At 41.9% G+C, this 14832-nt stretch overlaps 1 protein-coding gene across 1 annotated transcript; it reads right to left on the bottom strand.

Moving 5' to 3' along the window:
• Positions 1-8849: 8849 nt before the first annotated feature.
• si:dkey-16l2.17 (tryptase-2) lies at positions 8850-12872 on the bottom strand. Its single transcript, XM_035770676.2, has 5 exons — positions 12745-12872; positions 11862-12033; positions 10916-11193; positions 10018-10157; positions 8850-9579 (listed from the first exon to the last, which is right to left on the bottom strand). The coding sequence occupies exons 1-5, from the start codon at positions 12794-12796 to the stop codon at positions 9391-9393; spliced, it is 831 nt and encodes a 276-aa protein (XP_035626569.1). The 5' UTR covers positions 12797-12872; the 3' UTR covers positions 8850-9390.
• Between the last annotated feature and the right edge of the window lie 1960 nt (positions 12873-14832).

Here is a 14832-nt window from a genome sequence, read left to right as displayed (position 1 = left end):
TGTTGTGCTCTGAGGTTAAATTGTATGCTAAAGTTCCCTCAGCCCATTAAGAATCCTACATGACTACCACTAGTGCATCACGACCAGACAGGGTTTATTAACCCTTGTGTGGTGTTCATGTTTTTGTTATACACCCAATGTTCGCTGGTCTGATTGACCCACAACATCATTGGGTTTTTTAAACAATACAATCATAACAATTGACGTAAAAATACTTCATACTTAGATGTCGGCTTATATCAATTACAAGCAATGTAGACATGGTTAATATTTGCCATCTACCTCTGCTATATCACATTCATCAACAAAAGCGCTATTAATAAAAAAAATAAAAAAATACATTTTGGTAATTTAAAAAAAATTATAATGAAGAAATAGGTGGAATAAATCATGTTTATTTTTAACAAATCACAATCGCTGCAGAAGTTGTGGTGCTTTATGATATGTTGCCTCCTCTGGATTTGAGGTCTTAACAATACCTTGCATAGCTCCTCGAGAAAGAGCTGTCTACTCTGGAGATTCCCTCTGTTCCAATCTGTGTTCAACGCCATCCAGAGGACATACATGTTGTACGCTGAGATGTCCAAAATGTTGAAGAATATCAGTAGCCAGCGTAGGGTTCCTCTTTTGTGGCCAGTCACCAGCTTGTCTAAATTGTCTACCCCCCTTTTGTGGCATTGTAACCCATTATAATTTCTAGTTTCTGATGTTCCTGGCCACAGATTCTCCCATCCCTACAGTGGGGCAAAAACGTATTTAGTCAGCCACCAATTGTGCAAGTTCTCCCACTTACCATACTTATTTTCCACCATAATTTGCAAATAAATTCATAAAATATCCTACAATGTGATTTTCTGGATTTTGCTTTTCTAATTTTGTCTGTCATAGTTGAAGTTTACCTATGATGAAAATTGCAGGCCTCTCTCATCTTTTTAAGTGGGAGAACTTGCACAATTGGTGGCTGACTAAATCATTTTTTGCCCCACTGTATCTCACTGGTCACCCCCAAAGCCAATTCCTCCTTTGGTCGTCTTTCCTTCCAGTTCTCTGCTGCCCATGACTGGAACGAATTGCAAAAATCTCTGAAGCTGGAGACTCACATCTCCCTCACTAGCTTTAAGCACCAGCTGTCAGAGCAGTTTACAGATCACTGCACCTGTACTTAGCCTATCTGTAAACAGCCCATCTATCTACCTACCTCAACCCCATACTGGTATTTGTTTATTTATTTTGCTCCTTTGCACCCCAGTATCTCTACCTGCACATTCATCTTCTGCCGATCTACCATTCCAGTGTTTAATTGCTATATTGTAATTACTTCGCCACCATGGTCTATTTATTTCCTTAACTTACCTCATTTGCACTCACCGTATATAGACTTTTTGTTTTATTTTGTTCTACTGTATTATTGACTGTATGTTTTGTTTATTCCATGCGTAACTCTGTGTTGTTGTATGTGTCGAATTGCTACGCTTTATCTTGGCCAGGTCGCAGTTGCAAATGAGAAATTGTTCTCAACTAGCCTACCTGGTTAAATAAAGGTGCAATAAATAAATAAATAAAAATAAAATGTTGAACTATTGAGATGCAGTACTGGAATGGGTTCTTATGTATTACATGCTTCTTACTTAGTCACAAATCTGGTTTTCTGCCTATTTCTCTTCCATTGGTTTGTGTCTTTGTGGTTCAACTCCACTCTAGCCACAGAATAATATACATTTATTACATTTACATTTAAGTCATTTAGCAGACGCTCTTATCCAGAGCGACTTACAAATTGGTGCATTCACCTTATGACATCCAGTGGAACAGCCACTTTACAATAGTGCATCTAAATCTTTTAAGGGGGGTGAGAAGGATTACTTTATCCTATCCTAGGTATTCCTTAAAGAGGTGGGGTTTCAGGTGTCTCCGGAAGGTGGTGATTGACTCCGCTGTCCTGGCGTCGTGAGGGAGTTTGTTCCACCATTGGGGGGCCAGAGCAGCGAACAGTTTTGACTGGGCTGAGCGGGAACTGTACTTCCTCAGTGGTAGGTAGGCGAGCAGGCCAGAGGTGGATGAACGCAGTGCCCTTGTTTGGGTGTAGGGCCTGATCAGAGCCTGGAGGTACTGAGGTGCCGTTCCCCTCACAGCTCCGTAGGCAAGCACCATGGTCTTGTAGCGGATGCGAGCTTCAACTGGAAGCCAGTGGAGAGAGCGGAGGAGCGGGGTGACGTGAGAGAACTTGGGAAGGTTGAACACCAGACTGGCTGCGGCGTTCTGGATGAGTTGTAGGGGTTTAATGGCACAGGCAGGGAGCCCAGCCAACAGCGAGTTGCAGTAATCCAGACGGGAGATGACAAGTGCCTGGATTAGGACCTGCGCCGCTTCCTGTGTGAGCCAGGGTCGTACTCTGCGGATGTTGTAGAGCATGAACCTACAGGAACGGGCCACCGCCTTTTAATAAAAGGCGCCTTTTACCGCCTTTTATTTATTATGTTTTAATAGTTTGGTCACCTACAAACAAGCAAGATTTCTGGCTCTCACGGACCTGTAACTTCTTCTTTAAGAGGCTCCTCTGTCCTCCACTCGTTACCTGTATTAATGGCACCTGTTTGAACTTGTTATCAGTATAAAAGACACCTGTCTACAACCTCAAACAGTCACACTCCAAACTCCACTATGTCCAAGACCAAAGAGCTGTCAAAGGACACCAGAAACAAAATTGTAGACCTGCACCAGGCTGAGAAGACTGAATCTGCAATAGGTAAGCAGCTTGGTTTGAAGAAATCAACTGTGGGAGCAATTATTAGGAAATGGAAGACATACAAGACCACTGATAATCTCAATCGATCTGGGGCTCCACGCAAGATCTCACCCCGTGGGGTCAAAATGATCACAAGAACGGTGAGCAAAAATCCCAGAACCACACAGGGGGACCTAGTGAATGACCTGCAGAGAGCTGGGACCAAAGTAACAAAGCCTATCATCAGTAACACACTACGCCGCCAGGGACTCAAATCCTGCAGTGCCAGACGTGTCCCCCTGCTTAAGCCAGTACATGTCCAGGCCCGTCTGAAGTTTGCTAGTGAGCATTTGGATGATCCAGAAGAAGATTGGGAGAATATCATATGGTCAGATGAAACCAAAATATAACTTTTTGGTAAAAACTCAACTCGTCGTGTTTGGAGGACAAGGAATGCTGAGTTGCATCCAAAGAACACCATACCTACTGTGAAGCATGGGGGTGGAAACATCATGCTTTGGGGCTGTTTTTCTGCAAAGGGACCAGGACGACTGATCCGTGTAAAGGAAAGAGTGAATGGGGCCATGTATCGTGAGTGAAAACCTCCTTCCATCAGCAAGGGCATTGAAGATGAAACGTGGCTGGGTCTTTCAGCATGACAATGATCCCAAACACACCGCCCGGGCAACGAAGGAGTGGCTTTGTAAGAAGCATTTCAAGGTCCTGGAGTGGCCTAGCCAGTCTCCAAATTTCAACCCCATAGAAAATCTTTGGAGGGAGTTGAAAGTTTTTGTTGCCCAGCAACAGCCCCAAAACATCACTGCTCTAGAGGAGATCTGCATGGAGGAATGGGCAAAAATGCCAGCAACAGTGTGTGAAAACCTTGTGAAGACTGGTGGAAAACGTTTGACCTCTGTCATTGCCAACAAAGGGTATATAACTTCTTGATACTACCCATCCCGCATGCGGGAGCGTAATCGTAGCCTCAAACTAATTAGCATAACGCAGTGGACATAAATCTTCCAAGAAAAATGTTCCTATTCATGAAAATCACAAATGAAATATATTGAGACACAGCTTAGCCTTTTGTTAATCACACTGTCATCTCAGATATTTAAATTTGCTTTACAGCCAACGCTAGACAAGCATTTGTGTCAGTTTATCATGGCATAAACTATGGCTAGGCTCTGCTAGCATCAGGCAACATTTTCATGAAAATAAGAAAAGCAATCAAATTAAATCATTTACCTTTGAAGAACTCCCAAAAAAATTATCATTTTGTTTGCCCCACTGTATGTCATTAGGAGTAGCAGGCATGTCACCCCCCTCCCAACCCTGGACTCTCTGGCCCTTCAGGAGAGAATATCAGTTGTTTGCAGCATTGTCTCGCTTTTGTCCTCCTCTTGGTGCATTAGGCGGTGCATTAGGCGGTGCATTAGGCGGTGCATTAGGCGGTGCATTAGGCGGTGCATCAGTCGTATCCTGACTTCCACCTGGTCTGCTGACTCCTCCCCAGCGTCTCAATTTCCTCCGCTGCTCCTGGTCTTCCCGGGCTCCCGCCTGGTGAATCAGCATCCTCTGTGTCCTCATCCCTAGGCGGTTGTCTACGACGGGACTCTGGGTCGGTTCCAACATAGGTTAAGGAGTTTGTTTTCGTTAGGCACACACATGCATTCCTCTCTTCCCCCCCTCCAACCGAGTTGGAGATATGTTTTTTTTAATGTTTTATTACTCCTTGTTCATGCTACATAAACTCTAATCCCTGATGGTTAAGTTTCTTGGTAGAATTATTTAATCATTTATCTTAAACCTTGATAAAATATCTTAACAGTCACCCACTCTGTCTTTCCTTTGCATGTTTTTCATCACTCTTCAGCATTTTTCTTGCTGTCTTCATGCTTTTCAACAGACCAACTCCTTCTTCCTTGAACATTCTTGGTAATTCATTTTCTCTCTCTCGCTTATATTTCCTTTTCTGTTTCTTGTCATTTGGTTTGTGGTTCTTTATCAGAGTCTCCATTTCCTCACACACAGAGACATCCAATGTCCCTGCCGCTGACCATTTAGTGTTCAATTTCTTTGTGCGTTTTTCCCATTTTACAGAAGTCTTTATGATTTCTTCTTTGCTTAGGGGGTGTCTAGCCCCTAAGATCTCTACTGGTGTTCTGTTCATTGTATCAGTTGACTTATTTTATTATCTTAACTTTATTCAGTGTTATATCCTATTTAATACCTTTCTATGTTTATTTCAGCTGTTTATAATGTTTGTACTTTCTTATCTTTATTTATTCACTTATTATATTCTATCCTACTGTTACTTATTGTTTTTTATTCCTATTTTACTGAATTTACTCAAAACCCACTCTCTCTTCTAGTTTCTGTAACCTTACACGTCTGTCCTCTCCTTAGGCTTTATTCCCTAAAGGTTCTGCTGCTACAGAGTACTTCATTACCCACTGTTTCCTCCTACCGTCCTTCACGGTGCTATAGTATCTCTATGAGGTACTATAAACTATGCCACGGTGCTGTTCTTTATGTATTCGTTATTACTATTTATTTGAACCATATAGTATAGCTTATGCTCATCTGTATGTTTTATCTTTCCACTTCATACAATGTCATGTACTATATATGCCTTGTTTAATACTTTATTTAACACATTCTATGTATGACAAAATAGTCACTTAACACACTATTATGTCAATGTCCTGTCTTTACACAGTTCCTTTTATCCAACATCTATTGATTTTATTCCCTCTTCCCAGTGAGAGCCAGACGCACTCCTCTCAACTTAATTCAATTAACTGTCACAGAGAGGCTGTGTAATCCTTTCTCTGGACCAATGACGCACGCACGCACGCACGCACGCACGCACGCACGCACGCACGCACACACACACACACACACACACACACACACACACACACACACACACACACACACACACACACACACACACACACACACACACACACACACACACACACACACACACACACACACACACACACACACACAATTTTTCCTTGCTGCTTAACTTACTCTGATGCACTTCCGCTACACAGTGAAACTTTTACTCATTCAGGCTTTTATTCACAATCATTCAGGCTTTTATTCACATTTGTTCACACACACTACGTTTGGACCTCTGTTCTAAAGAGTAGCAATTGTGGTGTGACCTACTGATTTACTACAGACCCCTGTTTAGCCAGACGGAGCGTTTATTCGCAGGATTTGTTGTGCATTTGAACCTTGCCTAATCAGGTCAACGTTCCTACGGCGCCCTATCTATTGATCCAAGCAGACCCACGTCGTTGGGGCGGTTTTGTGAATAAACAAACCTAGCAGACCTTTTATAATTGTTTAAGAGCGGTATCGTGGACTTTTATTTGATTTGTGTTGACAATATATCCAGGTAGCCGCAGCCCCACACCAGGCCAGACAGTCCAGCCAAAGAGAACAAACAAATGCACCAATCAAACCACACAAGGTCCCCAGATGAACGGACCGGTGTGAGGGGCAACCCGAATCACACACCCAACACGAACCGCCTGATCAGGTTGAATGGGCTGTGTTAACACACATCCCAAAACAGGTCCCGAAACAGTCGCGCTCGGCCAAGTAGAAACAGACCGGACAACCCAACCCAAACAGGTCACCCATGCGGGTCCGTTGTACCGTCCGACCAGAGCAGGTGCAAGCCCCCTCCGCCAAACAGCCAACACCAGCGAGGTCCACAACCCCCCACGCACTTAGTCCTCACAAATGCACATGCAAAATGATGTTTAACAACCCCCAAAGCTTAAGCATGCATGCAGTTTATTGATTTCAAAAGCTCTAAGCATTACTAGGTTTTTAAGAAATGCAAGGAGAGACCTACATGACGCCGTTCCCGCTGAGACAGAAATCCCTGAAGCAATTTACACAAACATTAAACTGTGTAAGAACAAGCTTATCTGATATAGCTGGGTGGCCACACATTTGTGAGACTGCCCAGAAAAACCGTCGCCAGCCAAAAACGTCACTGTCCTATGGTCCCTTCAACTCCTGGCAAGCTTGCCAAAATATGGTGTGGAATATTGCCTCAGAATATAACACTCTTACTTAGAACTTGTGAATTCAAAATGGACTTTCTTACAAAGTAGCAAAGCCGTGCTGATCCGCGGAACAACCAACCTCTCTGAGCACAGAGCTTTGCCTTTATAGCTTTTCATCCTTACATACAACATATGGTACATCCCATATGTAAATGAAATCACTCCCCTCGTCCTCTCGCCACCATTATCTTTGAGTCCAAGTTCTTTGCTTGTTCACGCCCAATAATGCCCACATCTGCTTCGGGTTAGATTATAGTATGGGTGGCGGGACCCCTTATGTCGTACAAAAAAAGAATACATTTATTGCACACTTATGTTTCACATGTTGGTCATTTTGCTACCATCCTCTCTCCACGTACTCCTGACATTAGTATGTCCAGGTGTAACAAATGTCATTTTGTCCTTGGCGAATGTACTCATGTACATTAGCTTAATGTAATCTTTGGCATTTTATCCTACGGCAAATGCACTAGGTGTCACCATTTCTCCATCTGGCCAATGTAATTATTGTCCTTACTACTTCCTGTTAATTTAATTATTGTTATTATGTTTCCTCAGCATGGCAGCTGCACCTAGTTACATTCCATTAACTCCCACACAGCCTGGATTCAAACCAGGGACTGTCATGACTCCTCTTGCATTGAGACGCAGTGCCGTAGACCGCTGCGTCCATGTGTGTGTGTGTTAACTATTTAAGTGTACTAGAATGCTTAAAAGGCCGCAACAAATCTTTATATTGCTTACCGGTGTAGTTCTGTGTGGGCCAGAAATGTCATATCGGTGCATCAGTAGTTTCCACCACGATCCCATTAAACTTTGCTGCATGTTGCATGGCCAGACACAGACCTTTGGGGATGCAGGTTCTCAAAATGAAAAATGCAGCCAGAAAATTCACAACTCAAAATTCATAATTTACAAACTGTTTCTGTATAAAATTGTTTTTTTGTTTTGTTGCAATGACCTATGTATTTAATACAACACACTCATGCCAGTGACTCCTAGTAGGGTAATAACTAGAGACGTCCCACTGGGCACAGACGTCAATTCAACGTCTATTCCACATTAGTTCAAAATGAATTCATTCAAATTGCGTGTAAACAATGTTATTTGAACCACTGTGTGCCCAGTGGGATAAAGAGTGACATTGGGAAAAGATCAGCTGATCATAGCGAATTATGATGTAAATCTGCTAGTTAGCTAGCTAGTTAGCTATGCTGTCAAACCAAACTATTTTTTACTTGATTTGAGTTTGCATCTGCCGCTTACTAACAAACAAGTGAATTGCCCCCTTCTCTGTCCATAACAGTACAAGACATACATGACAGGTCCAACTCAAAGGTAACCTACCAGTATTCAAACTCACCACTTACTGTACATCGCTGTACATCGCACTACATGCAGATGTCAGGCAAGTGCGCACTTGAGGTGGGAGTGTGGGGGAGGAGATATTTTTCAAGATTCACGAATATTAAATGCGATAGTTTGTGCAATTCGTTACATTTAAAATCTATATTTTTAAAGAGACTATAAAGTAATTAATCAACTAAAAAAAATGTACGAGCTGATAGAAGGGCAAAAGGGCCCTTACTACTCTTAGTATGGGCAAAAGGTCCCTTACTACTCTTAGTATGGGCAAAAGGGCCCTTACTACTCTTAGTATGGGCAAAAGGGCCCTTACTACTCTTAGTATGGGCAAAAGGGCCCTTACTACTCTTAGTATGGGCAAAAGGGCCCTTACTACTCTTAGTATGGGCAAAAGGGCCCTTACTACTCTTAGTATGGGCAAAAGGCTTGATCACTGGTGAAGCCCTATCTGTGCACATGCCTGGCATTTAGAGATCATGGATGTCAGACAAGGATGTCCCCTGTCTCTCCTGCTGTATACTTTGATATCGGAATCCCTGGCCCAGATGATAAGAGAGGACCCTAGCTCTGGTCGCTGCTTCACAACGCTCAACCTAGATTCTAGAACCAGTCACTTTCTACTTTGTGACACTTTCACACACAAAAAAAACTGAAACAGAAGGTTTTGATGCTTGCAGTTTACTAAGGAGCTACTATTGAAATGGACAGAGCCAGTAAGTCATTGAACTTTTTTTTTTTTTTTACAACAGACCTGGGTTCAAATACATGTTTATTAAAGTATTTACATTTTAAATATGTATTTTCTGTATATTTTCTAATAATTTTCTATACATTATATTTTAAACTATTTTCAATTACTTGTTTCCAAATCATTTACAAATACCCCTGTGTTCAAACAGAACAGGTTTCAAATGCATAGACTACTTCAATATTTCAAATAAATATTTCAAATACAGATTCAACATCTTGTATCTTCAAGGAAGAGTTGACTAAATACTTCGAAATATATTTGACAATAATTTAAAGGCCTGGTAAAGAATAAACCCACAAAGTAATTCACAATCAATACCAATATCTTGTCATTTTAAATCACTTCCAGCTGCATCTCAAGTAAGGACTTTGGCTCAAAAGGGAACTGAGGAGAAAGGGAAGACAGAGCGAGAGGCGGATATGGACTGTAAACAGACAGTGTTTCATGGTGACCTAGGCCTCAGCAGAAGCCTGTCTGTCTGAGGTTATAGTCTTGTTGATGAAGTCCATGTAGCGTTTCACACGGGTGTAGACTCCAGGGAAGCCTTTCAAAGCACAGCCATTGGAATTCCCAAAACTCACGATTCCCACCTGGACAAACTCACCAGATGAGCGACAAACCAACGGCCCACCAGAGTCCCCCTGTAGAACAAAGAAAAACAACACAGACATATATTTACAACATTCAAGTAAGTGTGTGTGTACGTGAGAGAGAACGATAGAGAGAGAGAAAGAGTGTGTGTGTGTGTGTGTCAGTGATGTGGGTCAGCTGTTTGTTCAACTGCACCCACCCACAATTGCTAATAACCCATCCACAACCAGCTGATTATGTGATAAAGCGAAAAATCTAAGACCCTTACCCAAAAATATAGAGAATGATCTGTACAGTTCCTTTTTTTCCATCTTGAACATTTGTTGATTAATTAACAAAATGTCATGATCCTAAACCCGCCCGCCTCACGGGGACTGGCGCATCACTAGTGTGTGTGCCCACGTGTGTGTGTGTGAGAGAGAGGGAGGGTCTGTGTTTGTATAAAACATGTATACGTACCAATCAGGAGACCAGGAAATAGGACTCACCTGACAGGAGTCTTTCCCTTTTTTCATGGAGCCAGCACACAGCATGTTGTCAGTGATGCCCGGAAACTTTTTCTTACAGAATCTCCTTTTCACGATGGGCAACTTCAGCTCCTGGAGGGTCCTATTACCAGACAATTTCACTGGAGGGAGGGAAAAAGAAGAAGAGTCAAATGTAGGATAGAAACGGGCAGGGAGAGGGAGAATTTAAGGGAGAAATACTCACTAACTACAAACAGACGCTGGATGAAAACAAAATACATTGTGTAAAGTGCACAAAATACAGTATATCTTATTATAATCTGGCATTCTGATTTAATTTTGAAATCTTTCTTTAACAATGTGAAAATGTTTCAATTGATTATTATAACTTGTTTTTATCTTTTTTGTTGTTGTATTGATTGTGTTTTTGGGGTCCTCAGGGCACCATTGTAAATGAGAAGCTGGTCTCAATTAGGTTCCTCTGAGTAAATAAAAGTTTAGAAATCACACTGCCAGATTATAATTAAGCAATAAAGCACAAAGGGGTGTGAAATATGGCCAATATACCCCGGCCATGCACAATGTGGAGTGCTGGGATACAGCCATTAGATGTGGTATATTAGCCATATACCTCAAACCCCAGAGGTGCCTTATTGCTATTATAAACAGGTTATCAACATAATTAGAAAGGTAAAACATTTTGGGGGGGTCATATCCAATCAGCATTTCAGCCAGTCAGCATTCAATGCTGGAACCACCAGCTTTATAATGAGGTGTGTGGTAAATTATTTTACACTACTAAAATGTCGCCCACAGAATTGAATGCTGACATTCAGTCAAGATCAAACCAACCAAAGCTATGCTTTAGAACCTGGCACTGTGAGTGTTTGTATATCGGTGTTGCTGTGTGTTTGCTCACCATTGTTCCCGACATTGCCCCAGCCAGCGATCAAGCACTTCGACCTTGGGCCAAAGGAATCATTCGGTTTGGGCAGGGACATGGGCTCCACCAGGGAGGAAAAGGACACCTTTTTACTCATCTTCACCAAAGCGATGTCGTGCAGCAGGGCCAAACGCTGTTTCTGGTACTGTGGGTGACTGACGATGCGTGAGATGGTTCGATAAAACACTGATGGCTCATTCAGGCTGTGTGTCCCCAGACGAATGTAGGAACGGTCTGGAATAGGGTTGTCATTCCTAATACACATGCAGACAGGTAAAACAGCCTGGTCTCATAGACTAGGTGTAACATAGTACATTTAAATCCAAGACACTGAAATTAGAATATGTTACATTTGATATGGTTACATAAGATAGGTTACTCAAGGCAAAAAACTAAAGTAGGATGGTTGTAATGTGAATGTCTATTAACCCAAAGGTTGCGTGTTTGAATCTTATCACGGACAACTTTAGCATTTTATGTTATTAGCAACTTTGCAACTAGTTACTACTTTTTTTAGCTACCTTGCTACTAAACATTTAGAAAATTCATAACATATTGTAGGACTTGCAATTTGTAACATATCATACGAAATGGATGATGGACATCCACAAATGAATAGATACCATACATCATACTAATCGGCATGGTTCAGATTTACGTTTACTCTGTTATGTCTACCCCTGAGTCCAGGTTGGATAGAAACATTACACAGACATTGATATATTTCATACAGATCTTTCGGTTCTATTCCAGCAAGCAAATTTGGCCTTTGAAATGATAATGATGTCATTCTAGTTGGTAAACTGGTTTTCTGCTTGTAGACACGTTAAGAAAATTACAACCATGGAAAAAACGTCATTTTGGCTGCAGACACGATAATGAGTTCAACATGCAAACCTCCTTCACACACAAACACACTTACGGGTCAACACAGTGTGCAGCGGTGAGCACCCATTCCTCAGTAAGGAGGGATCCGCCACAGCTAAAGACGCCTGTATCATCCGTGATTAAAAGGTAGACTATCCACGGCCAGCTGCCCCTTTGAGCATCCTTTCCCCCCGCGATAGAGCTCCGAGCCTGGGGCACAAACGATTCTAGAGAGGGAGGTGATGGAGGGTGGAAAGAATGCCAGACTGTGACACTGTTTCATGTACAAACACTGATATCACAATGACAGTTTTAACCATGTTTTGAGGCTATATAATGTTTGTTTACATTTACTTTGCAAAACATTGGAGTAAAATAAGCTTTGGGTTCTGATGGGTTACAAACTCAACCTCACGAGGCATTTATTAAGTGATACTCTTCAAGAATCAGCTTAATTTATAAGTCCTAAGTGGATGTAGCAACTGCAGATTTCCCCTTTAAGAGGATATAGTGGTGATATGTATCTATATTTAGTGGTGACATTCGTAGCGCTGAAGAGCTGCACAAAAGTGCAATACATTTTAAGGCAACGTTCCCGCGTTCGCAGAAGCTGCATTCATGTCACTGTAAATGCCACATATGTCGTCTCAGTTGGAAATTACATTTACATTTAAATCTGAGCTATAAATATGGTTTGAATCGAGGCCCTTAGTGATCACTAATGCCAAAACAGAGAGATATGCTTGAAGTTCTTTGTTCTAGTAGATGACAAAACAATTATGTACATGTCCAAATATGTAGGCTAATGATGCTCAAATGAAAACAACACCAGTAAAACAAATGTCATCACTATCTGATGAATGTAATAGTTACTGTGGACCAAGCAAGCTAAAAACGATTTGATGCTCTTTTAATTAATACATTTCTGTTGACCTCACCTGCAGCATCTTGGACCAGCAAAATTACAGACAGTAGTCCCCAAAAACCCATAGCTTTTCCTGTCAGTATCCAACCAACCAGATGGCTGTTTGATGCATAGACACTGACTGACTGATGTCCAGCTTTATAGTCGTCCATGCTTAGATTACATCAATGTTACACATGTGCAATCTGATTAACAGTTCCAATGATAGCAGGCTGCTCATCTGGGTTGCTGATAAAATCATGTTTTCTTTTATTTTCAGAATGCAAAATTCTCAAAAAGAGAGATGAGGTCATATTTCTATCTCAAACTATTCAATTAAAGAAACAGTGTCCACTGACATTTCTAGTTTTCAACCAGAGTTTGTGTTTACTATATAGAGGAACCAGGCAAGGCTGAAATTACCTTTAAATGGCTCAGCGCTCCATGGACTGAATCCCGGCCTAAGAACAATTAACCTGCATTATTATATGTACATTATCAGTCAAAAGTTTGGACACACATACTCATTCCAGGGTTTTTCTTTATTTTTACTATTTACTATAATAGTGAAGACATCAAAACTGTGATGTAACACATATGGAATCATGTAGTAACCAAAAAAGTGTTAAACAAATCCAAATATATTTTATTGTTGTAGATTCTTCAAAGTAGCCACCCTTTGCATTGATGACAGTTTTGCAAACTCTTGGCATTCTCTCAACCAGCTTCATGAGGTTGTCACCTGGAATGCATATCCATTAACAGGTGTGCCTTGTTAAAAGTTAATTTGTGGAATTTATTTCCTTCTTAATGCATTTGAGCCAATCAGTTGTGTTGTGACAAGGTAGGAGTGGTATACAGAAGATAGCCCTATTTGGTAGAAGACCAAGTCCATGGCAAGAACAGCTCAAATAAGCAAAGGGAAACGAGTCCCTCATTCCATCATTACTTGAAGACATGAAGGTCAGTCAGTCTGGACAATTTCAAGGACTTTGAAAGTTTCTGCAAGTGCTATGATGAAACTGGCTCTCAGTTGAGAACAAATTCTTATTTACAATGACGGGCCACACCAGCCATACCCGGACGACACTGGGCCAATTGTGCGCTGCCCTATGGGACTCCCAATCACAGCTAGTTGTGACACAGCCTGGATTCGAACCTGGGTGTCTGTAGTGACACCTCTTGGACTGAGACGCAGTGCCTTAACCGTTGCACCACTTGGGAGCCTCATTTGCTGAAAAGAAACCACTACAAAACAAAGCCAATAAGAAGAAGAGGAGACTTGCTTGGGCCAAGAAACACGAGCAATGGACATTAGACCAGTGGAAATCTGTCCTTTGGTCTGATGAGTCCAAATTTGAGATTTTTGGTTCCAACCGCCGTGTCTTTGTGAGACGCAGAGTAGGTGAATGGATGATCTCCGCATGTGTAGTTCCCACCGTGAAGCATGGAGGAGGAGGTGTTATGGTGTGGGGGTGCTTTGCTGGTGACACTGTCTGTGATGTATTTAGAGTTCAAGGCACACTTAACCAGCATGGCTACCACAACAGTCTGCAGCTATACGCCATCCCATCTGGTTGAAAAACAAATGATAGGACAATGAACCAACACACCTCCAGGCTGTGTAAGGGCTATTTGACCAAGAAGGGGAGAGATGGAGTGCTGTATCAGATGACCTGGCCTCCACAATCACCTGACCTCAACCAAATTGAGATCGTTTGGGATGAGTTGGACCGCAGAGTAAAGGAAAAGCAACCAACAAGTGCTTAGCATATGTGGGAAATCCTTCAATACAGTTGGAAAAGCCTTCCAGGTGAAGCTGGCTGAGAGAATGCCAAGAGTGTGCAAAGCTGTCGTCAAGGCAAAAGGTGGCTACTTTGAAGAATCTCAAATATTGTCAGGCTTCGAAGAGTGATGGGTGTGGAGTCAGGCGCAGAGAGCAGAGGATTCGGAAAAAACATTTATTCCGGAACAATCACAGCGAACAAAAGAGGGTAACGCCGAACACAGGCGTAAAACACTCCAAAATGTACAACACCGGTACATACGCTGTACAGCGGAAAATCAATGACAGGACACTCCTGAACCAAAAACAGCAAACAAGCCCGCACGAACACAGGCA

Source organism: Oncorhynchus keta, chromosome 5 (genome assembly GCF_023373465.1).
Source record: "Oncorhynchus keta strain PuntledgeMale-10-30-2019 chromosome 5, Oket_V2, whole genome shotgun sequence".
Classification (NCBI taxonomy): Eukaryota; Metazoa; Chordata; class Actinopteri; order Salmoniformes; family Salmonidae; genus Oncorhynchus; species Oncorhynchus keta.
The sequence above is the reverse complement of the archived record's forward strand: the minus strand, read 5'-3'. Positions and strand labels throughout refer to the sequence as shown.

Excerpts from the sequence above, each read along its gene's own strand:
- si:dkey-16l2.17 (XM_035770676.2), bottom strand. The coding sequence starts at position 12,796 with ATGGGTTTTTGGGGACTACTGTCTGTAATTTTGCTGGTCCAAGATGCT. Across the intron at positions 10,158-10,915 it reads GGGCAATGTCGGGAACAATG|TGAAATTGTCTGGTAATAGG; the intron begins GTGAGCAAACAC and ends CCCTCCCTCCAG. Across the intron at positions 9,580-10,017 it reads AAGGGAAAGACTCCTGTCAG|GGGGACTCTGGTGGGCCGTT; the intron begins GTGAGTCCTATT and ends TTTGTTCTACAG.